General features: G+C 36.0%; 1 protein-coding gene across 3 annotated transcripts in view; it reads left to right on the forward strand.

Annotated features, from left to right (window-relative positions):
- The window catches only part of LOC121996345 (probable polygalacturonase), a 38,990-nt gene extending 30,192 nt beyond the window's left edge, over positions 1–8,798 (forward strand). For all 3 annotated transcript variants that reach the window (XM_042550283.1, XM_042550282.1, XM_042550281.1), the window contains 2 exons: positions 7,852–7,922; positions 8,023–8,798. In XM_042550283.1, coding sequence (XP_042406217.1) covers positions 7,852–7,922; positions 8,023–8,660 — 709 coding nt within the window. In that variant the 3' untranslated portion in view covers positions 8,661–8,798. The remainder of the gene's footprint in view (positions 1–7,851; positions 7,923–8,022) is intronic.
- The last annotated feature ends 3,288 nt before the right edge of the window (positions 8,799–12,086 follow it).

Here is a 12,086-nt window from a genome sequence, read left to right on the forward strand (position 1 = left end):
AACCACATGAAATCTAGAATAAACTTGCTAGTACTTTTATATTAAGTGCAAAAAATCATGATATGATGTATGATGCAACTAGGTAAATTTTATTATACAAAAAGAAATATGATGAAAACTAATCTAAACCCAATATATTTCCAGACTTAAACTTTTCATTGTCTCAATGAAAACTAGAAATATAATATGGAGGAGGTTTTAAAGTATGAGAAGTTACCAAGTGATGAGTTCACAATTGTTGAGACATTCATATGCTTAAAAATACTCCTTTATTTGATATCCACATACCTCCACAACATTGAATCTTACAAAATGGAGACAGACAAGAAAAACTAAGTAGAGAATCTGGGTTATTACGAAGAAAGAAAAGTAACTAAAAAGAAACTAAAAACTTAAATAAAAACAAGAAAGAAGAACTTGGGTTACCTCCCAAGAAGTGCTTATTTTAGGCCATTAGCTCAATCCCTTATTTGGTTTACTTAAATCGTGATCTTTCCAGAGTGAGATACCTTTGGACTTTTCGGCTCATGGCCCAAAATGCAGAGGGAGCTTTCATCGCGGGAAACATATCGTGAGAAATTGCTCTCTTCTCCCAAAAAAATCTCTCTAGAGTTTGGAGAAGGTGAAGTTAAAATGTCTAAGCCAAGGGCGCGGTTATTACTGTTGATGTTGAGGCCTTGTTCAGAAGAAAGTGAGATATAGGAAAAACTGAGAGTGTCCAACCTTGGGGTCTCCGGCTATTCACCACTTCCCACTCGGAGGGTTGCATACTAATATCAACATCTGTCTCATTTATGATCCCATCATCAATCAAGCATGTATTAACAGGAGTTGTAACAAGAACAACAAGGCTGGTTGAATATGCAACACAAGTCCTTTCATTGTCTGGAGTATCGTTGAATATACTATTTTTATAAAAAATAATAGAGTTCTGTAGGGCTGTAAAATCATGAACACAATCACTATCAGCTTTACAATTCGTCCCCTCCAAAACATCATTTAGCTAAGACTCCAAGGTTGGACTTAACACATCAACTTGTCGTAGGAATCGGAGAAACAAGATCCCTTATTGCACTAGGAGCTCTTTTAAATCTTGAAATGTGGTCTTCGTTTGATTGGGAGCAGGATCATCTGAGTCTTAGGAGTCCTTCCAGTCAGTCTGCTCATCCAGTTGCAACTAATGTGGTCTACCTAATAGTGAATGATCTTGAAATTTTGATGGACTCTAATTTGCTTGAGAAGATTGCTTAATACTTTATATGCAGTTATAATCAAAATTTTGATGATACATCCAATCTTGATTGTAGTATTGAGGTGAGTCAAGGATATGCTGCTGCGGTAGTAACTGCTCATTCTCCTTAGAAATGTGCTGAAGTTGAAAGTTCTGAGTTTGATGATCTTCCCCGTCATAGCTAGAAATATTAGGAACTGAATTAATATGTCTTGATGTTCAGGTTAGAATAGATTCTAAAGTTTCGTGAGAGATATAGCAACCTTTTGGAAGAAGTGATATAAAGCAGTTGGATATGATGAGTTGTAACAAATCTTGCAGATGCTATCAGTTGGTCCAATGGAAGGGCTAGCTTCATTTTGGAAGAGGTGACATATGGTAGTTGGGTGGGTTAAGCTACCACATAGTCTGCAGATGTTCAACATTTGCTCGTCAATTAAATTATACTTTGCATTTAAGTCTCGAGGTTGCTAAGAATACCAATCTATGACTAAAGAAAATTTCTAGTCTCACCTGAAACAATAGCAATAAAATCACAAAACACATGGAGTAGTCATAAAATTACATATGGATATAGAAGATCTAAAGTAATCATGATACTCAACCAATTTTTATATTAATTTTTAAAAAATAAATACAAAATTTAAAAATAAAAAGAAAAATATCTAGAGTAACTCATATGTTAATAAAACTGTCTCCGACAATGATGCTAAAAACTTGTTAAGCTACCGTAAGTGCAAAGTTACGTCGTTAGTAATAAAAATATCGATCCAACAGAGATTATTGATTAAACACTAGTTGAATTCGTATGGTGAAATATCTAGACAATTGAAGGGTGATTTTGTCACTAACACTGGAGAGAGATTGAGAAGATAGAGAGAGGAGAAAAGAGAGAGAAGAGAGGGAAAGAGTGTGAGCGCAAGTGAACAAAGAGGAGTTGGATGGTGGATAAATGATTCTAGGAGTTTGGTTTCACTATGACGCTAGTTAATGTCCTTGTCCATTGTTTATCTCCTTACCTCCATACCTATATTTTTGTAGGGTTTCTAACTTGTACCCTCAAGATGGACAGTTGGCTAGTGTATGGTGGTGTTGCCACCATGAGATTTGGGTTCAAATCCCAGCTAGTAGCCGTGCTTGCCCTTCCCCATGCGCTATTTAACTGCTCAAGACTAGTAGTTATTTGTGATTTACCTCTTCCATGTTGGCTGGGGACTGGTTGACAGAGGAGCTGGGGGTGAGCGAATTGCCTTTTGCCACCATTATAGGGTTTCTAACTAAACTTCGGCTTAACCGGAAAGATCGGGTCGGAGAGTTTATCCAAGTTCTAGCGCTATTAAGTAAAGAAGCAACTTTAGAAAGTCCAGTTAAAGGGTTACCCTAAGGCCCCCCCCCGGTTATACAATTCTAAAGTTATTTGATTTATTTCCTAACGGTAGATTAATGCAATTAAGTAAAAGTGGTAACATAGAAAGTTCGGTTAAAGGGTTATCCTTTGTCATAGGGCTCCCAGTCACACAAATCTAGATTACATAAGTCACTTTCTAATATTAATTTGGGAGAAACCCTCTAAACTTTAATTAGCTTCTCTTGTAGGGAATTACCCTTCGTTTCAAGGATGATACCCTAGAGAGTAAGGGATGCCCAATGTTACAGGTCCCAGTTAAACAAACCAAAGTATCCCCTCTACACGATGACCAAAACTCTACGTATAAATATATTGACCTCACACATATTTCATCAAACATATATAAGTCACAACTCACATAGAACATGACATAAATACTTTATTGAATAAGGAAATGATATATACACAGTTCATACATCACAATTACTCCTTATATCCTAAATCTGGAGATTTACTTCATTGCGTAGGAAATACAATCAAGAGACAAGAAATTAAACATCCTACAATCTAAAACACAAGATAGAGAAGAGAGAAATGCTTATCTATGCGTCACTGGTCTTCTTGGATGGTATCCTAGCTCTAGAGGTGGACGGATCGTCGAAATCAACTGGAGATGGAGGCTCTAGGATTCCCCTAAGGGGGAGGACCCTAGATTAGAACATACGATGAGTTAAAAGGGGGAGAAAGCCTCTTTTATAGGCGGGGGCATGACCCCTGCCTGGCCCATGTCATGGCTGTGCCCCTAGATACGACCAGGGCGTGTGTCGCCCCTGAATGGGAAGGCACGACCGTGCCTTAGGGAACGCCCCGTGCCTGGTTCTTCTCTGGATCTTTGGCATGACCTGTCCCTGGTTGGGCTCTAGAAAGAGACACGACCGTGTGGTTTTACATGGCCACCTCCTAGACAACTACTGGTGGAGGCACGACTTGCCCCTGGTTCTTCTTTGGAGAGGAGACACGACCATGTGTGCTGGTATAGTCTGCTCCTGGGAAGACACACGACCGTGTCTCATGGCCCTGGTGAAAGATATAGCTATGTCTCATGGCCTTGGTAAAAGGCATGACTATGTCTTATGACCTTGGTGAAGTAGACGTGGTCCTGGTCAAAGATATGGCCGTGTCTTATGGCCTTGTTAAGTAGACATGGCCTTGGCATGACCCTATCACATGACCCTGGGAAGTAGACATGACCATGCTTTGCTGAATTCTCTTTCAAATTTGCTCTAATGCTCCATCTTTGCTCTGAAATGCGTCCTGTCAATGAAAACAAGGAAAGAGCAGATCTCCAAATAAATAGAATGAAAGTATAACATAATAATGAAATATGATACAATAAACATAGATTATACTTATGAAATACAAATAATTATGTGTCAAAGAATGTCTAAAAACATATATAACTTACATACATCACCCACCTATAACCTAAATTACAAGTGCACTCAATTCTCAACTCACTAAGAGTTACTAGCCAAGAGGTCGTGCTTTTGGTCGTGCCTTTGGACGTGCCAAGATGCTTATTCTGAGTCTTTTGTGCAAATAGGTCTCGCCTCAAGGTCTTCCTTTTTTGTAGGTCTCCAATTATCCTTGATCCACTAAGACTTTTGGTCATCAAACATCACTCTTGATCAACTTGGACTTCCACTTACCAAGTATTTGGTCTTTTTTGACTTACTTTAGTTGCCAAGTATTCAATCAATTTTAACCCACTTGAACTTCAACCATTGCACCTGCAACAATGTCAAGAAACATCCACCTTAACAAACTATATTAATAATCACAATGCATGTCTAATTTAAACCTTTGACCACTTTAAAACTTTATAACTACATGATCAATGGCATGATTGCACCAACATTTTGTTCATGCTACGTCACTTGACCTTGTGAATGAAGTCATGTCTCATCATAAGAAAGAAGCTTCTGTGACTCAAAACCCTCAGCCTCTTGGAAGATGTCTCATTACAAGTAAAAGATTTCAACTTCACGTTTCGTAAAGATTGCAAGGTTATCACTGCATAAAACTTAATTATCTAACATAAGTTAGTAGTGTTAGATATATGCCTCAAACATAATATTAATAGACGAAAGATGGGCATTGCTCATAAAATCGAGTGGTGGAAATTAAAGGATGAGAAAGAAAGTATATTTAAGGAGAGAGTGTGAACACAACTATTAGGAAAAATTGTGATTCGAAATTTTAAAATGGTGCCCAAGAGTGTACTTGGTGAGTCAAAAGAGTGTGCAATGGACAACCTATAAGTTATTATCCACTTGTAAGAATGGAAAAAAAAAAACTTACAAAAATATATAGTAGCCGAGAAAGAGACCAAGAAAGCGACGAGCAAAGCTAAGAATGAAACTTTTGATATAGGTAGATTAAAAGAAGGGGAAAAAGACATCTATAAAATAGCTAAAGCAAGAAAAAAACAAGAGATCTTACCCAAATAAAATATATTAAATATGAATATAATAGGGTACTAGTGAATGATGAGAAAATAAAAGAGCAATAGAAGTGATATTTTCATCAACTTTTTAATAAAGGTTTATGCGATCAATTTAACTTAGGCAATTTAAGTAGGTTAGAGGAGTATAAAATTTATATTTTTATCGTAGAATTCAAACTTTATAAGTAAAATAAATTTTAAATGGGATGCAAAATAGAAAAGTGGTTGGACTAGATATTCTAATAGAAGAATGGCCTAGGGAAGCATGATTTGAATGACTTATAAAATTATTTAATATAATATTAAAAATAAAAAATATTGAATTAATAGAGGGTGAGCACTCTAAATCCCTTGTATAAAAATAAAATAGACGTATAAAATTGTACAAATTATAGGGGCATTAAGTTAATGAGTCATACCATGAAATTTTAGGAAAGAGTGATAGAAAAAAAATACTAAGGAAGGAGACTACGATAATCGAAAATGATTTTAGATTCATACATGAAAGGTTGACAATATAAACTATACATCTTCGCAAACAACTAATTGAAGTATATCTGGAAAAGAAGCACGACTTAAGCATGATATTCGTCTACCTAGAAAAAACTTATGACAGAGTTCAAGGGATATTATATGGAGAATTTTAGAAAAGAAAAGTATTAGAATCTTGTATATTGAAATGATTAAAAATCTGTATGAGAATGCAATGACAAAGTGAAGATCCTAGGCAATTAACCAAAAACTTTCCATGGATGAACTCATTGGACACACTAAGACATTCTACTATGATACTTGTTGTTTGCAGATAATATTATTTTGATAGATAAGACACTATTGCTAAACTTGAATCTTGATAGGATTTATTAGAGATGAAAGAATTGAGGCTTAATAGAATAAAGGCTGAATATATAGAATTTGAATTTAGTGATATTAGACCCGACAATTGTTAAGATAAGAGACGGTGAGTTACCTGCACTCTAGATCTTGAATAATATCATATTGAATAATTTTCAATATTGCTACTATTTTTTTTATTTTCAATATTATATTGAATAATTTTGTAAGTCATTCAAATCCTGCTTCCCTAGGTCATTCTTCTATCAGAATATCACTAACAATTGCAAAGTGTTCTTTGTGATCGTAAAGTATCTTTAAAATTTAAAAGGAGGTTCTACAAAATGACAGTTACACCTGCTATATTATATATAGTTGAATGTTAGGTAATAACTTAAGTATACAAGCAGGAAATGAGAGTTACAAGGATGAGAATGTTAATGCAGATGCTTAAATATACGATGATAGACAGTATATGAAATACAAATATTAGATAAAAAGTTGAGTGTTGCGTTTATTGAGGAAAAACTATGAGAGATGTGTTTAATATGCCAATAAATGCTCCAGTTAAGTAATGTGAACTATTACAAATACGCACATTAAATGAAGATGACCAAAGAAGGCTTGGTTTACAACGATAAAGTAAGATAAAATTTATTTAAATATAGATGATATAGTAAAGGATACAACCCAATGATATTGGAGGAACTATATAACCAACTCCATCTAGTGGGGATAATGCCTGGTTGTCGTTGTGTTTGGAACCCTAGCTTTGTGGAAAATATGTCTTGTTGAAAGGAAGAACACTTCGATTCCACATTCCATTGAACCATTAGCCTCATGGAAGAAGATGCATCTTGCGGAGGAAGAAAATGTATCTCATAGGATAAGCCTTTTCAATGTTTCACTTTGCTCATTTGTTTCACTTGGCTCATTTATTTCTAGGGGTCCATTTTGCCACTCAAGCTTAATGTGCATGTTGCCTAGTGGTTTAAGGATGTTTGTGGATGCTATAGGCCTTTTGTAACCTATAAGTTAGATTGGCTTTCCACATGCTGCCTTCTAAACTCCATCAATTGTTATATAATGGCACCCGTTTGAATGTAACTAGCACAATGAAATCAAAATTTTCTACAACTTTGAGACTAGTAGCATCTGCTGTAGATGCAGTGTGCCATCTCAAACCCTGGACGCTGCCATCGAGTAATATCTCATAATCAAAGCCTTGGTCATGCTCAATGAACAGTTGAACCACTCTCTTTAGGCACCAATATGCTCGATTCAAAATTCTAATTGTAGATGCACACTTTTTCATTTGAGATGACAAAAGCAACATATAAATCTTATCTATCTGCGCTTACCTTGAGATGTGTTCTTTCCTTACGGCAATTTCTTTTACAGTGACTATATGCTTTAGATCTGAGCATTAGGTATCGTGAGATTATCATTAAGAATACTATCAGGATTTCCTCTTTTAATTGGAAATGTGACAAAGAAATTCTTGAATAATGTAGCAAAAGGCGATTCGCTCGCCCCAGCGTATCCGTCAATTCGTCCCTAGACCAACACGGAGGAGGTAAATCACGGACGACTACCAGCCATTAGTGCAAATGGCAAGGTATGGGAGAGGACATGCTCGGACACACTGAGTTTCGACCCCAAGACTTCATGTGACAACACCCCATGTCTTAATCACCGTACCGCCCCGAGAGGACAAGAAATTCTTGAATAATGCATACTTTCCAGGTTTAGTGACCTTGAACATGAAGATACCAGCTACTTGTGCTTATAATTGATGTTAGCGATCTCCCGTTGCAGTTTACTTCAATAGCTAAGCATTCTCTTTGCATGTAGAAACATGATGTCTATCCATTCTTATTTAAAATATTAAAGGTGGGTTCTCCATCACATTGTGCATTCTTGTCTTTGCAGCAATGTTGTTGTGAGAAATGTAACTATTTTAGCTCCTCATGATTCTCCCAACACTGATGGAGTTGATCCAGGTAATTATGTTGGTTCATTTTTACTAATGTGATAATCCAACTACATCACATATTTTTAAAACTGGTATCACTTTATCCTAAGAATCATCATATATTGCAGATTCGAGTTTAAATGTCTGTATCGAAGATTCCTACATTTCAACAGGGGATGATTTGATTGCCATAAAGAGTGGTTGGGATGAGTATGGCATGGCTTACGCTCATCCGAGCTCTGGAATTACTGTTCGTCGAATAACAGGATCAGGCCCATTTGCCGGCTTTGCTATAGGGAGTGAAACTTCTGGTGGAATAGCAAATGTTCTAGCCGAGAACCTAAACATATTCAATACTGGAATTGGGATCCATATTAAGACTAATTCTGGAAGGGGAGGCTTCATACGGAACATTACTGTCTCTGATGTGAATCTGTGGAATGTTCGGAAGGGATTGCGGATTGCCGGAAATGCAGGAGACCACCCCGATGACCGCTACAACACTAATGCTCTTCCAGTTGTTGATAAATTGACAATAAAAAATGTGTGGGGAGTGAGAGTCCTGCAGCCGGGTTCGATTCAGGGTATCAAGAAGTCCCCATTCACACAAATTTGTCTTTCGAACATAAAACTCGACATTGCTGCAGTGAAGGCAGTTCCGTGGATTTGTTCCGATGTGAGCGGTGGTGCTCTCGAGGTGCAGCCGGCAGCTTGCACTAACCTGACCAGCACAAATGGCATGAATTTCTGTACTGGTGCTCTTTAAAAAAAAAAACTCGTTTGTTTCTTCTTGCTCCCAATCTTCTGGAATGGGGTATTGCTGTCGAAATTGAACACTGATTTAAGCGGAAAGATGAAGCTGACAATTATGGAGCATAATGAAATGATATTCACTGTTTTCGACTGTCAGAGTGCAAGGACTAACATCTCAAGTTGATGAATTTTAGACCTTTACCAGTGGCAAATGGAAGAAGGAAACAGAGTAAGAAAATATAAAAATGTTGTATTTGCTGAAATTGTATTATTTCCTATTATTTTTTTTCTAAGAAAAATACAAAAATGTTATATTTGCTGAAATTTTCTTATTCGCTATTCTCTTAACTCCCATGGCTTGTGAAGTAAAAGAAGCCTTGGTATTTCTTTAAGGAATAGTAGGGGAAGGGTTTCTCACTTGGGTATTTATATTTAGTATAGTAATTTTAACTCTTTGTTATGGAGTATTTACAATTAATAGTACTTCCCTTTAAGTTTTTATTAAATATAATATAAAATTAAGTTTTTATTAAATATAGTAATTTTACACTTGTTATTAATAGTACTTGGTCCACTTGGGTCATCAACAGACTCACTCGGGGCACTCGGCAGCCACTCGATAGCTTGATTCTACTTGTGTCACTCAATAGTTCTAGTAATTTGGCTTTCTTGCCAACTCGGTCTTCCTTGTCAGAATCTAGTGGCTCGGCTTAACTAGCCGAGCTTGATAGTTTGATCTGCTTGGCTTATTCAACATCTAAGGTTTGTTGGATTTAATCTGTATTAGGTGAGTCAACATGTTAATCGTTAACACACAAATTATGTTATTTAAAACAAATCCATTAAAATGATCTAATTTATGTCTTGATTGTGGTTTGTATATTATTGAATGTGGACTCATATGTGTACAACCCATTAGGTTATTACCATTAGCATTGATGGGTAGCTAATGAGTTTGGACCCATTATATTTAGATGGGTGCGATCCCTATAAGAGAGGGGTGTGGTGGTTAACCCTGACGCTATCTCATTTTCCTCATCAGATTGAGAAGTCATCACCCTTGCACCTGTGGAAGAACATGCCTTGTAGCTAATTAGTGTTTTGATCTTCAGAATCTTCCAGAGATAATAAGGAAGTATCTAATTGGATTTAATGGGTTATCTCGTGTTAATAAGTGTTAGTGTGTTCTTATGATTTATAATCGAGGGGCCCTAGTGATAAGGATATCCCATTTTCAGACTTCATAGGAATCACTTTCACTTAGTGGCATCTGACACCACTAGGAGTAGCACTTCAACATGATTACCGCGGGGTAGTGTCGGTATTTAGTTAGACTTTCTACATGTGCATAAGAATGGAGGTAAGGAAATGAATAATGCATAGGGATATTAACCAGCATCATAGTGAAATTGAAATCCTAGAATTGCTTTCTAAATTATTTCTCACATCCTCTTAAACTCAACCTCTCTCAAGAACAATTCTCTCTAAACCTCCTCTTCCTCTCTTCAATCACTTTCGTTAGTTTGCAAGTGTCAAAGCTAACTTTCAACCATTTAGATAACTTACTTTGCGACATCTTTAGTGCTTAATCAATAGTTCTCGTGGGATCGATATCTTTTATCACTTGATGACACCTGTGCACTTGTAGGCACACATTAATTCTTAGCTCTGTTATATCAATGTCCACATTATGGAATCGAGGATTAGTTACTTATTCATATATTTTATGTAGGGATATCTTTTCTAAACAAGACTCAGTTAGATTCAGCTATGGGAGGTTAGCTGATGAACAAAAGTTTGAATGAAGGATGTGAATTGATCGATCAGGTAGTAATGAATCTGAACGAATGGTTAGGAGAAAATCTAATGACTCCCTCATTTAGAACTCCAGAGGTAAAAAGCTTGGAAGCAAAATTAAATATGAAAGGAGATCATGCCAAGAGAAGGGTGAATCCCCAAACTCTTTAGAGGAAGAAATTTATTTTTGGCATGAACACCTTGAGAAATTGGCTCATTGGTGCAGTGACACTCTAACATGGATGCTGGATGATATGATCTCCCCCAAGGGAAACAATTATGGCCAAGAATTGCATGAAATCTTTATGCAAAGATAGGAATAATCTTGGAGATTTGCTCCTATCAACATTAGAAGATCCCTTAGAGGAAAGTCAAAATTGTGGGGAAATGGCATAGTTAGGGCAAAGATTTGGTGAAACTTTTGGATTGGCACTAGCGTATGAGTAAATCAAGATGCTTGAGCAAAGTTCAACTATACCTAAAATTCTACCACCTCAAGTAGAACTCAAACTTTTGCCTTCTAATCTTAGATATGAATTTTTTAGGCTAAATTCCATATTTCTTGTGATAATTAATGTAAATCTAACTAAATTGGAGACCGAAAAGTTAATCAGAGATTCGAGCTTGCACAGAAAAGAAATTGGGTACACCATTAATGACATCAAAGGAATTAGTCATTCTTTATGCATGCATAGAAGTTTACTTGAAAATGACCACAAATGTTTAGTTGAACATAAGAAAAGGCTAAATCCTATTATAAAAGAGGTTGTCAGAAAAGAATTACTCAAGCTACTGGATGCAAGGATCGTTTATCCTATTTCTAATAGTGAGTGAATAAGTTCAGTACATGTAGTTCCAAAAAAGGAGGAATGACAGTGATCAAGAATTAGCGTAATAAATTGATTCCAACTAGAACAATTATCAGATGACGAATGTGTATTGACTATCGAAAGTTAGACAAAGAAACTAGGAAGGATAATTTCCCTCTTCCCTTTATTAATCAAATGCTTGAAAAACTTGTTAAACACTCTTATTTCTGCTACTTGGATGGATATTCTGGATTTTATCAAATTCCAATACATCCTCACGATTAGGAGAAAACTACTTTTACTTGCCCATATGGAACTTTTCCATATCAATGAATGTCTTTTGGGTTGTGTAACGCTCCTACCACTTTTCAATGTTATATGATGACAATATTTTTTGATTTAATAGAAGATATTATGGAAGTTTTTATGGATGATTTCTTAGTGTATGAAACCAATTTTGATGCATGTCTATCTAATTTGTCAAGAATTCTCCAAAGATGTGAAGAAGTAAATTTAGTTCTTAATTAGGAAAATTGTCACTTCATGGTAACAAAATGAATTATTTTGGGATATAAAATTTCTAAACGTAGAATTGAGGTTGACCAAGCAAAGGTAGAAGCAATTGAGAAACTTCCACCAACAATTAATGTGAAGGAAATAAGAAGCTTCTTGAGACACGCCAAGTTTTACCGAAGATTTATAAAGGACTTATCGAAACATTCCAAACCACTGACTAACCTTCTAGTTAAATATGCAGAATTCTACTTTGATAAAGATTGCTTAGAAGCCTTTGAGAAAATCAAAAGTGCTCTCGTCACTACTCCAATAATCTA

This window comes from Zingiber officinale, chromosome 6A (genome assembly GCF_018446385.1).
Source record: "Zingiber officinale cultivar Zhangliang chromosome 6A, Zo_v1.1, whole genome shotgun sequence".
In the NCBI taxonomy this organism is placed as follows: Eukaryota; Viridiplantae; Streptophyta; class Magnoliopsida; order Zingiberales; family Zingiberaceae; genus Zingiber; species Zingiber officinale.